Source organism: Ceratotherium simum, chromosome 38, assembly GCF_057802395.1.
Source record: "Ceratotherium simum simum isolate JZ-2026a chromosome 38, ASM5780239v1, whole genome shotgun sequence".
In the NCBI taxonomy this organism is placed as follows: Eukaryota; Metazoa; Chordata; class Mammalia; order Perissodactyla; family Rhinocerotidae; genus Ceratotherium; species Ceratotherium simum.
Window position 1 is genome coordinate 12,698,702 of NC_141937.1, and position 15,923 is coordinate 12,714,624.

Sequence of the window (15,923 nt, forward strand, 5' to 3'; positions counted from 1 at the left end):
ATTAGCCCAATTAATTTATTAAGTAATACTGTCTGCTTCAGCAAAAGCATAAAGTTTGTCAATTAAAATCAGGTTTCAACCTCAACAAATAGTTTAGAGGTTGGTTGGACATAAAATCCAAGATAAAATATTTGGTGAAGAAGAAGATGAAGAAATAGGTCAGTAACATGAAACACAGCTTCAAAGGGAAGGTATGGGTTTGAAAAAGATGCAGAGAAGAGGCATAAGCCCATCTAGACAATCTTCACCTATTCTAGAATTCCATTCAGAAATAGTTGTGAGGAGGTTGTGTGTGGTCAGAAGCGATTGTGGGGACTAGAAGGGGACACTGTACTCAGCTCCGCTGAGGGCACCTGGAGATGCAAAGGCTGCTGATTCACAGCATGGCTGTGCTATCTGTGTGAAGATCCCTGACAAGCCTGAGAGGAAAACGCAATTCTGGATTCACTAAACTCTCAAATGAGGGTGGGCATTGCTGAGAATAGGGAAGAATAAATGAAAGTTGCTATTTTGACTTTAGTAGAATCATGTCACTAATTTTAAGACAGAGCTATCATAAGTTTAGATACTTACAAAAACACTTCACATTCCAAGAATATCTCTTATTTACCTACCAGGGACCATTTGAATTCCAAATTTATTTTCAACAACCATGTACAGAGTCTGAATTAATATTCCTCGCTTAACTTATCATTTGTGTCATCAAACAAGATGGCCGCCATCTACAGCAAAGTTTACCTCAGTGGAGTTATTGGAGTTTTGAGGTAGCTGAGTTCCAGAAAATCCATGGCTGCCACTTGAATCAAATATCTAATAGACAAGGGGGGAAAAAAGGCTAATGAAATGGCTCTGCAATGTTCAATTGGCAGCTACCCTTTATCAGTATTTAAAAATTTAAGTGCTATAACATTTTATAAGATCTTCATATCACAATTTGTACAATTTACTACTCTACCACTTTTAAAGTTTTAACTTTAAAGAAAAAGTTGTGCTTTTTTTCTTCCCATATGGTTACATATTTTACTTTTCTATATCATCATATATTATTCAAGTCATCCCGGATCTTTTTGATATTGCTTTTAACTGAGAAGTGCACATTTCTGAAGATGTGGAACAGAGCTCAAAGTTGAGTTGGCAAAGCCACCAAAATCAAGCTTATAACTATTTTTCAAATGTGCATAGAATAAATATCGGGAAGAAATATAGTTAAATATTAAAAGTGGTCGTGTTTAGGTAGAGGAACTAGGAATAATTTCATTTACTTTTTCCAATTTTTATCTTCTAGATTTTGTAGCATAATAGTAAACATTAAAGACCAGGCCATTTAAACATTTATGGATACCTACTACATCAACTTCATTCAGTTATATAAATACCAACATTATAATTAGTTTCATATCTTTTTAAAACAAAAATATTCAACCAAATGCTTTTGTTTCTCAAGAAATCTTACATTAAGAACATTTACCACATATGATGGGGTAAAGACCACATTAGGCTCATATCTAATTGGCTAAATGTCAACATTTAAGAAAAACAAGCAAGTTATCAAGTTGTTTATCACCATCATTTAACTATATAGAATTGATTGTCGCGATTAAAATCAGAATTTGCCTCAAAGCCGTTATTTAAACTTCATAGAAGTTCAATTCAAAAATATAAGCCCAGAATCAGCCAATGGTTTATAGTTGACTAAAATCTATAAATAAGAAATCCATTTCCATTTATAACCAACGAAAGATTACTTTTCACAATTCAAGTACAAGCAGAACTACAATTTTTTTTTTTTAAGATTTTATTTATTTTTATTTTTCCCCCCAAAGCCCCAGTAGATAGTTGTATGTCATAGCTGCACATCCTTCTAGTTGCTGTATGTGGGACGCGGCCTCAGCATGGCCGGAGAAGCGGTGCGTTGGTGCGATCCCGGGATCCAAACCCGGGCCGCCAGCAGCGGAGCGCGTGCACTTAACTGCTAAGCCACGGGGCCGGCCCCAGAACTACAATTTTAAAATCTGATATTCTTGGGGCCGGCCCGGTGGCGCAGAGGTTAAGTGCACGCGCTCCACTTCGGAGGCCTGGGGTTCACAGGTTCGGTTCCCGGGAGCGCACCGATGCACCGCTTGTCAAGCCATGCTGTGGCGGCGTCCCATATAAAGCAGAGGAAGACGGGCACGATGTTAGCCCAGGGCCAATCTTCCTCAGCAAAAAGAAGAGGACTGGCATCGGATGTTAGCTCAGGGCTAGTCTTCCCCACAAAAAAAAATAAATAAATACAAAAAATAAAATCTGATATTCTTTCTAATTGTATGTGAGTATACAAAAACAGTGGCCACAAAAATGAGCTTTCACGGGTTTCAATTAACCAACCCCACTCCCCCCCATTTCCACCTTTATTGTTCCAGGGTTATAAACAGGTCAAAGAACTTGATTTTATCCCTATTATTCACCTAATTCACAAAACTATTATACACAATCAAATAAATATCCATATGAAATAAGAAAACAAAATTCCTTAAAATGTGACCATTTCTTCCAGAGGATATTAAAACCATATTCAGAATGATAGCAACTTAGCAAAAGTAAAAACAAGAACTTCTTTGGATTTAATTGCAAACATTTTCCCTGTTCACTTAAATGATCAGATCATCATGTGATGACTTATCTTTTCAATAGCCTTTGAAAAAATAATAATCCTAAAACATATCATTCAGCCACATAAAAACTCATCATCATGTACCGTATTAACGGCATTAGGAAATACTTCAGATATGAGTATTCAAATGTTCTGAAAACAATTCACCGCATGTGGGTCACATTTCAACAATAAGTGCTCAGGCTATTTTTACTTGATAAAATGTTAAAAGAGCCACCCTTCCTCTAGGAAAATAAACAGCAGCAATAGCCCAGTGTTATAGGGCTTTGTATCCAGTAAATCAAGTCCCAGCCCTGCCCCTAGGGCGCTGGGTGAACAGGGGTCAGGAAGTGACTTAACTTCTCCAGGTCTCAGGCCCCTCATCTATAAAATGGGATGACAAATGCCTACTTTGTGTCATAAAGAGAAAAGTGTCTGGCACCATCAATAGAATTTAGTTGCTGTTACTCTATTATTAACTTTAGATGTGTATTTTAATATAAACTCTGTGGGAAAAATAAATACTATTTCTAAAGGCAATGAAAAGTGTGGATTCTTTTCTAACCATTCTTATTTTTGTGTTCCGGAGCGCTGCAGATATGAGCAAGGTATGAATACCTCTTTGGGAATGCTCAAAACAGATTGAGCAACTTGTGTGTTTTCATTGGGGAAAAGGTCCATGCTAAGACCGCATTCCTTTGAGCCAACTTTTATCTCATTCTTAATGGATGATGAACATCTAGGATTTGCTGAATGTCACGGATTTCCCGCTAGGCCTGCTGTCCCTCCCATGCTGAGGAACTCACTTGAGTTATAGAAGGTCTTTTCTCCTTCCCTTTTCTTGCCAGTGTGTCCAGCCCTTTTAATGAAGAAAATATGCCCTTCCTGTTTCTTCCTCGCTGGGTCAGTGAGAGTGTTCTTTTCCGGAGAGCAGAGTCATCTCTAGAACATACCTAAGTTAAAACACAGTTTAAAAAAAATCTTAAAGTGTATTATTTGGGTGATGGAGAGAATTAACCGTTGCCCCAACAGAAGTAAGCCCTGCTTGCTATAAATGTGTTCTGACCAGCACCAAATCTACTGCTTGTCTGACATACCAGAAATGCATCCACCATCCAGACATCTCTTATCTGGATAACACAAGCCTAGTTACAACATTCAGATCTCTCCAGGGTGGACAGCAGGGTCGGCCAAACAACCCACGGACCCCCCAGGCTGAGCTAGTAGTATCCACAGAAGCCACCCACACAGGAGCCATTTCAGAAAACCCAGGGGGGTCTCTGCAGTAGATAAAACACTCTTCAATCAGCCTTTAATTCTTCACACCATTGTTGCCACTCCTCGGGGGTTCCACCTCCCTGACTGTATGAGGCGGGACAGACAGAAAGACAGATGCAGATGCGAATATTTAATAACTGTCTACTGGCAGTTGGATTCCTAGACCAAGCAGCAGAGAAGCCAGGATTCTATAGCAAGTTGCCTCCAACCCTCCATCCCCCAGTGCCCAGCCCCTGGGTGGCCCTGGTCAATTATCGGGTTAAGTCCCAGCAGAGCTGATGGCAACAAGCTGGGAAAAGGTGAGCATCCGCAGTCCTCCCTGAGCACTGCTGAAACAGCCTTCCTTGGGAACTTACCAGAGCGTGGAAAGAGGAAACTGACAAGACGCCCAACCTGCCGAGGGCCAGCTTGGAGGGGCGGCTGGCGGCAGCAAGAAGGCTCTTGGGGTTTGGCAACTCTCCGCCTTGTAGGCTGGCCAGATAGCAGCGCATCCTGAAGAGATCCATGTGAAATTTCTCCAGGTTCTGCTCCCATTGCTGGATCTGGTTAAGCAAGAACAGAGGTAATTTAAATGAAAATGAGAATTTTCCTGGGTCACATTGAAAATACGATCCCTTTCACACACTTCAAAGGAAAACTCCTTTCATCTGGTGTTGCATGGTTGAAATTAGCCTTCTCTGCTCCCCCCATCTCAATCCCTCCTGCCCAAACATATGGGGTCAGACGGCGCTGTGCTTCATCAGGACGATCAGAAACGGAACACGCCGGTGGTCCCAACACAGTGCCACGCGAAGCAGCATGACCTCAGGAGAACTCCAGCCCTCCAAATCAAGCTGATTTAAGGCAGGATGCACAATTGTAAGTGAGTTATTTCACTTGGTTACATTTCCTTCACATTCACAGCCTCTGATCCTCAGCCAGATTAACTGAATTGCACACAGATGCTGGAGAAATGGAAGCAGTGACTTGAACATTTCTGTACATTCTGAGCAAATGACTCAAAATAATGAGAAGCAAATGGACTTCAGGGATGACAACAAATAGAGCTTTTACTCCTGTTTTAAGTATATTAGACAATAACCACCAAGTCTACATCTGAATAAAATTAAAGCATATGTAATTATTTACACAACAGAAATTCCTATGCACATCTTCAAATCTCATGAGTCGGTAAAGAAATACAGTCTAACTCTGGGGGCCACTCTCCTTTCTTCCAAGGACGTCAAAACACGTTATGTATAAGTATTATCTTCATTTAAAGATAAACTAATAAGCGAAGAATGCCTCTGGTAACTTGCCAACACAAGGATTCAGGAGCAGAACAGAAAGCTGGGCTTCAAACGGCGTTGAGAGCAATCTCAAAATTCAAGAAAAGGTCTGTAGCAAAGGTTCGTGATAAAGATTCAGCACAATCTGTGTGCCATTTCCTTTGCAAGAACTGCATCTCTAGTTTTGCCATGTTTACCCAAGCAGATCTAACCTTTCACAGCTTTCCAGGTCAAATCTTGATCCTGGATAAATAATATTCTGAAGGATCTCCAACATTTAATACTATGCACCCTTCAGTCTCTCCCCAGAGGAAAGCAGTACAAATTCTGGCTATTCTCCAGACCCCTTCCAAGTTCTCTGTATCTGTTTCTTAGGAAGGTCACTGTACACCCTTATTAGTGATATAATAGCCTACTGGTATCAGCCTTGAATGAATATCAGAATGATCTGTTGGCTTTTTTTTTTTTTTTTTTGCTGAGGAAGATTCACCCTGAGCTAACATCTGTTGCCAATTTTCCTCTATTTTGTATGTGGGTCGCTGCCACAACATGCCTTGACAAGTGGTATAGGTCCACGTCCAGGATCCAAACCCGTGCATCTGGGCTCCCAAAGCAGAGCATGCCAGACTTAAGCAGGACACCACAGGGCTGGTCCCCAGATCTGTTGGCTCTTAAAAATGAAGATGCCTAGGTGCATAGCCTCAGTGAGAACCACTGTTCTAGACTAACTAGACAGTTCAAATTGAAACTGCAAATCTCCTCTTGGTCTTGCCATATTCGAGAATTCTCAATTCCACAAGTAATGGATGGGTGTTATGTAATCATAAACTGAAACCTACCAAATTTATGAGATACTTTCTAGGGTTTCTGCTTGGAATGGAGGCATGAGAGGGAAGAAAACCAGTGAGTCATTGGATACCAGAAGATGAAGAAGCTCACGCCATCCACAGTGTATTACAAAAACAAAAAATAAAATAAAATGGTCTATGCCAATCACCGTCAATCAGGGAAGATGACAATCTCTTATATTTTGACTAATTCTGCAGTTTACAAAATATTTTTAAAGACATCATTCAATGTATTTATGTGCCTACATAGCAAAGCGCCACTAGAAGGTAAAAACAGTGCCATCCTAAACGACACATAGGGAATCTTAAAATTTTGTCAGAAACACTTTGATAATCTTCAACATGCCTAGACCTCTCCACCCAAAACTTCGAACAAAACGCAGGTGATTTCATAGGAAGAACACAGACTCAGAGGCTTAGGTTTGTTGGAAGGAAGAAGGGGCTGGGAGACCCCAATAGCCCAAAGCAGATCTCACCGAGATCAAGAAGTTGGCTAATATATGTGATTACGTTTCAAAAGAACTAGTATCTCAATCAGTGTTGTACATTGTAGAGGTAATTCTCAAATTTAATTTAGTAGAAAATGCAAATGACAAGGGACTCCATGACTTCTCTGTTTCAACAATGCTCTTATCCTTATCCTGGCTGAGACTTTGTGATGGTTAATTCTATGTGCCAACTTGACTGGGCCCTGGGGCACCCAGATATGTGGTCAAACATTATTCTGGGTGTTTCTATAAGGGTGTTTTGGGATAGGATTAATATTTAAATGGGCAGACTGAAGTAAAGCAGATTGCCCTCCCTATGTGGGTGGGCCTCATCCAATCAGTTGAAGGCCTGAACAGAACAAAAAGGGTGACCCCCCCCCCGGAGTAAGGCAGAATTCCTCTTGCCTGATCTCCTTCAAACTGGAATATGGGCTTTTTTTTTCCTGCCTTTGGACTTGACCTGAAATATTGGCTCATCCTAGGTCTTGAGCCTGCCAATCTTCAAATGGGAACCACACCATCCACTCTCCTGGGTCTCCAGCTTGCTGACTCACTCTGCAGATCTTGGGACTTGCCCACCTCCATAATCACATGAGCCAATTCCTTATAATAAATCTCTTTACATATATTTTTTCATACTTCCTATTGGTTCTGTTTCTCTGGACAACCCTGACTAACACAGCTTTTATCCCCATAAATCTCTGTGGCAGAGTAAGCCGTCATTAGTCACACACCTATTCCATATTTAAAGACAATATTTATCTTGTTTTTAAGGTCGTGGTTCTTTATAGACAGGATCAGTCATAGAGGTTAAATGAGGATTTGTGGTTGGATAAGAAACAATGAAATATTTGATTTTTCTTTCCACAGACTCACCAAAGCTGTAGACAAGGACTCGGGAGAATACGCAGGTCAGGGTATGGTGAGGACATGGATTCAGATGCTTGGGTTAAATGGAAGGAAGAGGGGAGTAGAAAGGCCGGATTCACAAGCTCAAAACAGACCTTGCAATATTGAGAAAGTCTGTCAATACACGCAATGAACTTGCAAGGGAATTAGGATTATCACACCTTCATTTCTCAGCAGAGGAGGCTGAGGCCCAGAAGGGAAGCGACTTGACCAGGTCACATAGTAAGCCAGCCCTTCCAGACCAGCAAAGGCCCAAAGCTGACCCTGATGTGAACAATATGTGGGGCACAAGCTTCTCTCAAGTGCTTATAATGTAGCCCCTGAATCCCAGGTCTTCTCACTCATAAAGCAGATACCTGTGCACTATTCAAGAATCACTCAGCAACTTTCATTTAAATGTTCATCTAACTGTCGACTTTATTTCTCCCCCCAAATCCCCAAGAGTTCTACATAGAAGGATGCAAGACAATCTACACTCTCATCTGGGTGCCCTATTCATATTGAATATTTTGTATTTCAGTTTCCTATCAGCCTTAACGTGCAAGTTCAGCCCAAATTTAATGTTATATTAAATAAAAAGAAAAACGAATTTTATAATTATCCCTCAAAAGATGAGATCAAGGAGGAGATGAAGATACATTTTTAAAAAACATAAAGGGAGACAATTTTGTAGCGATTACATACACTACCTCAGTAAATTTCAATCATCATCATCATTATCACTAAAATAATATTATCTGACATCACATTTAACAGGAAATTTCTGGAGATTTTTTCTAACATTATCAAAAACTAAAATGCTCAAAATCAATTCCCTTAAACCAATACCATTTTTCCCCTTTCTTATAAATTTCTTAAATACTTCTTAAATCATTGTCCCCAGACATTTCTTTACTTTTTATGATAAATATCAGGACACGAAAATAAAAACTCAATTTCTGTGTAGACTGAATTTTCCTTTCTTTTAACGTCCGTGCACAAAGCATAAAAATGACGTGGATGAAAAAAACTCACTCTAAGTAGGTTTTCATTATCTTTCATTGTAAAAGGAAAAATTATTAACAATAAAATTAAGGAGGAAAATTCCCATTTTTAAGCACTGACACAAATGCAATGCAAAAGTTCCCTCTTTATTGCTAATATAGCTATATTCATTTAATGAGCTCAGAAAGGTTATGGTCCGCTTTGGAGAAGTGGGAGGAGGACGAGATGAAACCTAATGCTAAAAATAACGGATGAATGAGTGATACATTAAAAAGATGACAAGTACATTCCTGCCACACCCAACGCTCCTAGAAAAATATTTTCTATCATTTAGTCATTTAATCACAGTACTTGGTTACTTGTCCATTACTAGGTTGGTCCTAAAAGATAATTAGCTTTTCCTTTTTGGTAGAATAAGTTGAAAACTCCCATGCAATATTTTCCAAGCACTAAAACCTGCCTTCTCAGAAAAACCCATCTAGTAAAACAGATTACACTGAAGTTAACCAGTAGTTAGAAAAACCAGCTAAGGTTTAGAGAATCAGTTCTGTTTTCTTTTTTTCCTTTGAGATATAATTCACTTGCCAAAAAATTCATTCCATTTTATAATAAGTACACTTCCCATTAAATCGAGCTGAAAAATCCAAGTTATGAAAACAAGTAAATTAAGGATTAATTTCTATTTTGTACGAAACTATTCATTACGTGGTTAATTAGCAAATGAAGCACAATCTGATTCACAGAAGTCTTACTGAGATGCAGAAGAGGAGGGCAGACTAGCGTTCAAATCCCAGCTCTGCCACTTCCCAGCTGTGTGACCTTACAGATTTACTTAACCTCTCTTGGGTCTGTTCACTCAACCATCAAATGCGTGGCACATACAACTTTACCTCCTGGAGCTACTGTGAAATCATATATGATCATGGCCTGAGATAGGAGCCCTGATAAATAAACTAGGGGCCCTTGAGAATGGGGAGAGAGGATAGTTAGCTGGGGAATGAAGAAGGGAAAACTGGGGGAAAGAAGCCCGAGGAGCTGGGAAAGAGCTGGTGAGGAGCTGGGCTGGGGACTGACACAGAGAGGAACACAGTGTGCCCAGTAAAGAGGAAAGATACTTGGGTGCATTCACTCACTAACTCGAGCAAAGCACCAGGGATACAGAGATGGAAAAGTGATGGATTCCTTAGGAGCTCTTCATACTAGGAGCAACCTTATACACAAGGAGATAACTATAAAACAATGAGGGCAGTAATAAAGAGAGACCCTGAGAATTACAGGAGTATAGCAGGGGTCCCTGATGGACGAGTGGAAGGGAGTCAAGGGAATCTCCTTGGAGAAGGAACCCCTAAACCCTTCATCACAGATGAGGAGGGGTGAGCCTGATAACAGGGGTGATGTGGGGGGTGGGTGGTGTATGGCCTAGGTGGGTCCATTCCGCCTGAGGAAAAAACCCAACAAAAGCAGTGGAATCTACAGGAAGTTCTGGCTAGATAAAAGGGAAGGTGGGGAGAGGTTATCAGGACTTTATCTTGTAAGCAGTGGGGAGCCACTAAAGGATTTTAAACCTGGCAATCCCGTGATCAGATTTGCTTTTTAGATACAAACCACTCCGGCCTTGTACGGCAGATGCATCTGAGGAAAGGCAAAACTAGCAGCTTCTGCAGGCGTACAGGGAAGAGAAGACAGTCCCACTGACCCCTCCATCTCTCCCCACCTGCCCATCGTGTGCCTGAAAAATCAAACTGCCAGGGTGCAGTGCATCGTTGCAGAGCGTTCTGCTGTTGCTCACGCCTTTCTCCATCCCTCTCCTGATTAATTCCTCCTCATTTTTCAAGATGCAATTCAGGTATCCCTCCTCCAGGAAGTCTTCCATGACTACACAGGAGGCTAAACTTCCTGCTAGTCTTCCACAACCCTCTAGAGCATCATTTGCTCTGAATTTATTATATTGAAATTATATGCTTAACTGTCTGTCACCTGCTAGACTGAGCACAGTCAGGGCAAAGACAGCATCGTCTTTGAATCCCCATCTGTGCACACTTGCCTGGCCCAGAGTATTCACTTAGTAAATGCCTACTGAACTCAAGTGAGTGTTGATCTCCCGCCCCAAACACATCCACTCTCTCCCCCTGGCCTGCTAAATGAAGCCCAGGTCTTGGCCCAGAGCCTCCATAATCTGGCCTTGTCTCCCTCAAACCCCCTTCACAAATACTCTACTCTCCAATGCTTTATTCCCCAAATTGTTCCCGCCCACACACCCCATACCATATTTTCCTCAAGGCTTTGTTCCTTTTGTCCCTTCACCACCGTTTCCAATTGTCTAAATTCCATCCATCCTCTTTACGATTTTAAAACGTTAAGTAAATATTTAAAATGAAACCCAGAGCAGCCCCAAGCCCACCCGCCAAGCGTTGGCTCCTCCCACTGTATCATCTCCCCAGTCCTCACCACCTCCTCCCTCTCTGGTCTAATTAACCACGGGAAGTGAGAAACACACAAATGCACAGAGTGAGTCAGGATGGGGGGAAAGCCATCCTGGAGGAGGCTAAGACCGCCTCAGGGTGGTGAGGTTTTGTCCCCGTTTACTTGTTTAAAACAATAAACGGAAAGGCAAATAAAGCACTAACTGGACTTAATTTACAGCTCTTCCTCCCTCAGAACTTCAAAAGGAGTCCAGTATGTGGACTGGCTGCAGGGTCTGCTCCACAATGGATATGCCCTAATGAAAGCCGCGTCATCCTGCCCCACAGAATCCCCGAAAGGCCCTAGGACAAGAGCAGATGATGGTCTTTCTTAAGCAAAGCATGTCAACAGACCACAGTATGAAGTTCAGCCGTCATTATTGTGAGTGTCTTTTTATATGGCAAAGGCATTGACAACAACCTTCTCCACCCAAGTACTTCAAAGAAAACCTGTTCCAGAGACTTCCTCTTGCATGATGTAATGTACACTGTTAAGTTCAGCTATTATTGGGTATAAATGACTATATCTGAGATTCTCGGGGTCTCTGGGAGAAAGCATTACATAAATATAATAAATATTTTCTTTTATGTAAAATAAAATATAGTAAAGCTGAGATTTTTAAATGGTAAGTGGACAAAGCACTGCTCTTTTAAAGAACTTTTTAAAAGGTAGTTTCGAGAAAACCACTCTACACTTACAGGCTGTTTGGACGATGGTGTTCTTATTGGTCGTGATTTGTAAATACCTCTGCCTTTGCAGCTTCACGTAACATTCTCTAGACAAAGGCCATGTCATAAAAGTAATTCTAAGCATGTGGCTGTTTCCCTCCTTAACGGTTCACACACTTTGTGTCTGCAAGTAAAGAGCAAATAGCTCTCTTTACGACCATCTGGCAAATGCATTAAGGATGGTGGGCACAGCAAATGCAATTCACGTTACCCACTGCAAAGCCCTCTGAGAAAACACGACTAAATAACACGGTGAGGAGAATATTTTCAGGTGGAATTTCTAAAGGTCAATCCAAATTGTTTCTTACCAGAAATTCACAAACGTAATATGAGAAGGTGAGTATGTGCTTGGAAGGAGGGGAAGGGGGAGTTGGGGGATAGAGTGAGGGTGATGTAATGATTCTGTCAAAGAATGCATAATGGCAGCCAGCTCTGGTGCCTAGTGGTCAAGTTCAGCGCACTCCACTTCAGCCCGCCGGGTTCAGTTCCTGGGCACTGACCTTCACCACCCATCTGTCGGTGGCCACGCTGTGGCGGCGACCCACATACAAAATAGAGGAAGACTGGCAGTGGATGTTAGCTCAGGGGGACTCTTCCTCAGCAAAAAAAAAAAAAAAAAGAAAGCATAATGGGCCACAAGTAATAAATTACCCTAATTCTTTAAAAGAGCTTCTCTTCAGGCCACCTGACCATCCTAGACCCTTGGATTTGTGTAGGGGTTTATGTGAAAGTAATCGCCCCCTCCCAAGCAGAGAATAGCACCAATTGTGACGTCATAAATAAAGCATTTACCAACTATGCACAAGGAAATAAAATTACATTTAATGAAAATTTAAAGAAACAAATGTTTGCTTGTACTTCTCGTGGCCATAAGGAGGGAAAGGGGAGGCAAAAAAAGATGGGTTAGGAGCTTCTTGATGTCACCAAATTTCCCTTTTCTCTGCCTGGACCTAAACATTTGACAATACATAAGGACCTGAAAACTCCAAGTTGGGTATCCTTTCCAGGGGATTAAAGTATGGCTGCAAAATTAAATTTTAGAAAGCCAGTAAAAGTTAAAACCGTACTTTTTCCCACTACAATCAGAATGAGAATTTTGATTGGGGCGCCCTGAACACTGTAAGACACTTGAATCCACAAGTTGCACCTCGGATGATAAACAGATCATTGTGGCTACTGGATCCTGGAAATTCAGGACCACAAGTGAGACGCGGTACAGAGAAAACACTGAGGTAACCAGTTCTCCTCCTCAAGCTTTTGATTTGTCATGTAACCTTGACAAACCATCACATCCCGACAGACAGAGAGCTGAGAGACCAGGACCTGCTGTGAGTAGGGTGCAGATGGTAGAGACAGCGTGAGCTGAGCTGGCCGCACTTCTCCCAGCGGCTGTGTTCTTGTCAAACGCCAAACGCCCTTCCACCCTCCCTACATTCTCCTTGGCAGTTTCTTCTTCCTTTTCAGTCCCTTGTTAAAACTGTTTTGTAGTTTGTCATTTGCTGGCAGATACTCTTTAAATAAATGGTATATTCTGCTTGAGGGACAGCTCAAGTCAGAAGTGTAGAATACTATCTTTAAGATTCCATAGAATTATAGAAAATTATGCACTCTGATATACATTTTCCATATAAATTGTTAAACTCCTGTTGTGTCACTCTGGACCAGGCCCTTGTAACTGCACATCCAGACCAGCATCATTCCACTGCCCAATACCTTCCCCCACTTCAATCTGTTCTCCAAGCCACTGCCCAATTAGTGTTCCAAAGATACTACTTTTATCATGCATTTATGAAGAGAAGGATGCTAGAAATTTCACTGATATTTGTCTAAGTGTTTAGGTTGTCTAAGCAAAGGAAAATAAATATTAAAACAGCTGCTTCTCTTCTAAAATGCAAATAGCATAGAAACTCGCTGTTTAATTATTATATGAATTTGGAACCATACCAGAGAGAGAATTTTCCTTAGCACTTTATCTGTTATAAACAGAAAAAATACTGGGTTTTAGAATTCACAGACATGGGAATAGCTGTGTGATACCAAAGCACTCTTTCCAAACCCATCCTTTGCATTAGAATCTTACCTGTCCAATCTTCTAGTGGTTTTATTACATAGATTTTGTTCTGAAAGTGCCAATATATGAGAGACTCAGCTAGGCAAGAAGAAACTACTCACTATCAGGAAAAAAGATCTGGTCACAAAATGTTCATATATATCTATACATCTATACCTATCTATTTATCGATCTATCAATCTATCTATCCAGCCATCAAAGGTTGTAAAGCAGACCACATGACCAATGTCACAAAAGTGCAGCCATCAAGTACTTGAAATGAGAAGCCACAGGAATTATTTCCCCAGAGGCATAAGAAACATCACTACCACCTGACTGCGTTCAAACTGAGATTTTTGCTGTGAATGACATGAACAATGGAAGAAAATACTCATGTAAACCAATAGTACCTGGTTTTCTATGGCCTTCCTGTTCTTTGGGTCGCTCACCACGGACAGCTGTAATTCTGCCATCTTCTTCATCTTGCTGTCCATGTCTATCTTCTGAACGAGGTTCCTGGTCTGGTTCTTCAGTAGCCGAACGGTATCCTCTTTCCCACGCTTCTTCGCGAAAAGGGATGCGCAAGCCGAATGTATGGCAGTGACCCAATTTTCCAGATCTGTCTGACTAGTGGCCTAAACACAGTGGGGGAGAAAAAACCTATTTGGAATTGTTTTACCACAAAAGTGATCTCCACAGTGGCAGGCTGGGCTTCGAAGTGTAAAAGCCAAGAAGTACCTTCACTTTATAACTATTTAATTTCGAAAACACACACGACCACTGGGCTCAGGTTCTGAGCTTCCTTAACTCCAGAGGGTCTGCGAGAACGTGGAGAGCAGAGCAGAAGTAATCACGTAGCCCCACATACGATGGGGAGACCAACCAGAGTCATGCTGCAAGCTAACAAGGGAGTAATAAGAAAACCAGGGTATTTCCACTCAGGGTTACATTATGCCACTCTCTATAAAGTGACTTATCTTCATAATTTTAATAGAATGAGAAAATACTAGAGCTAAAATGTTAAATTTTGAAAACTGGGTCTGAAATTTCATCTGTGGTATAGACACAATCATGAAAAATATCAATAGAAGAATATTGGGGGGGAATTGCACAATATTAAAATAGCTGTCTTTGAATATCGGGAATACGGATAGTGATTTTTCTTTTTCTACTCTTCAGTACATTTTAACACAATGACCATACACTATTTTCATTTTATTTATTTATTTATTTTTTCCCCCGAAGCCCCAGTAGATAGCTGTATGTCATAGCTGCACATCCTTCTAGTTGCTGTATGTGGGATGCGGCCTCAGCATGGCCGGAGAAGCGGTGCATCGGTGCGCGCCCAGGATCCGAACCCGGGCCGCCAGCAGTGGAGCGCGCGCACTTAACCGCCAAGCCACGGGGCCGGCCCACCATACACTATTTTCACATAAGAAAAATATTTTGGGGGCTGGCCCAGTGGCATACTAGTTAAGTTCACGTGCTCCACTTTGGCGGCCCAGGGTTTGCGGGTTCAGATCCTGGGTGCAGACCTACACACCTCTCGTTAAGTCATGCTGTGGCGACGTCCCACATACAAAATAGAGGAGGACTGGGAAAGATGTTACCTCAGGGACAATCTTCCTCAAGAAAAAATTTTTTATTTTAAATAAATAAAGTTTGAATAAAGCAGAATGAGCAAAGATGTATGATTCTAAGGAGGCCGAAAAGCACCTTCAGTTCCCTAATGTCCAGAAATAACCACGCACATTCAAACCACAGGGTTGATCCTCCAATAACCTCTGGGATTATACAACAGGACCTCCTGGGAAAATTTCTTAAAACTAAGGATATTTTGCCTGACTCACAAAATAAAATATTCATTTCACACTTGCCCCTAAGAAGTCCATGCAGATTAAATCCAATGTATTTACCCGCCCTATAATTCGGATTAACATCAATTCATTACTTTGCTTTAAAGCATCATAGAAGGTTTAAGCAACTTTTCTGTTAAGAGAAGGAAAATCAAATCTGAGGCCCTGACTCTTATAAGTCAGTTTGGGGACAGCTGTAAGGCTAGAGGCCCATGAGTTTACCTGGTACTGGTGCCGGGAAATCCTGCTGCAGGGAACACTTCAGAGAATTCTAGATTCCCAAAGTCAGCAAGAGAACGCTATGTTGTTTTGCAGAGCTCCTGGGCCATCCAGGACCAACTTTATCAGAGACTTGAACCCAGGACCCATGAGGTTTTCCATGAACCTTCCAGTTGGATATAATCTACAGCTCATATTGC

The 15,923-nt window shown here is 41.3% G+C and overlaps 1 protein-coding gene across 5 annotated transcripts in view; it reads right to left on the reverse strand.

Annotated features, from left to right (window-relative positions):
- TIAM2 (TIAM Rac1 associated GEF 2) overlaps nucleotides 1–15,923 on the reverse strand; it is a 220,996-nt gene that overhangs the window by 79,544 nt on the left and 125,529 nt on the right. For 4 of the 5 annotated variants that reach the window (XM_087425108.1, XM_087425107.1, XM_087425109.1 and 1 more), the window contains 4 exons: nucleotides 14,059–14,283; nucleotides 4,267–4,452; nucleotides 3,439–3,585; nucleotides 739–810 (listed from right to left, as the gene is read on the reverse strand). In XM_087425108.1, the coding sequence (XP_087281234.1) occupies nucleotides 739–810; nucleotides 3,439–3,585; nucleotides 4,267–4,452; nucleotides 14,059–14,283 (630 nt within the window). The remainder of the gene's footprint in view (nucleotides 1–738; nucleotides 811–3,438; nucleotides 3,586–4,266; nucleotides 4,453–14,058; nucleotides 14,284–15,923) is intronic. The other variant, XM_087425110.1, reaches the window with a different exon arrangement.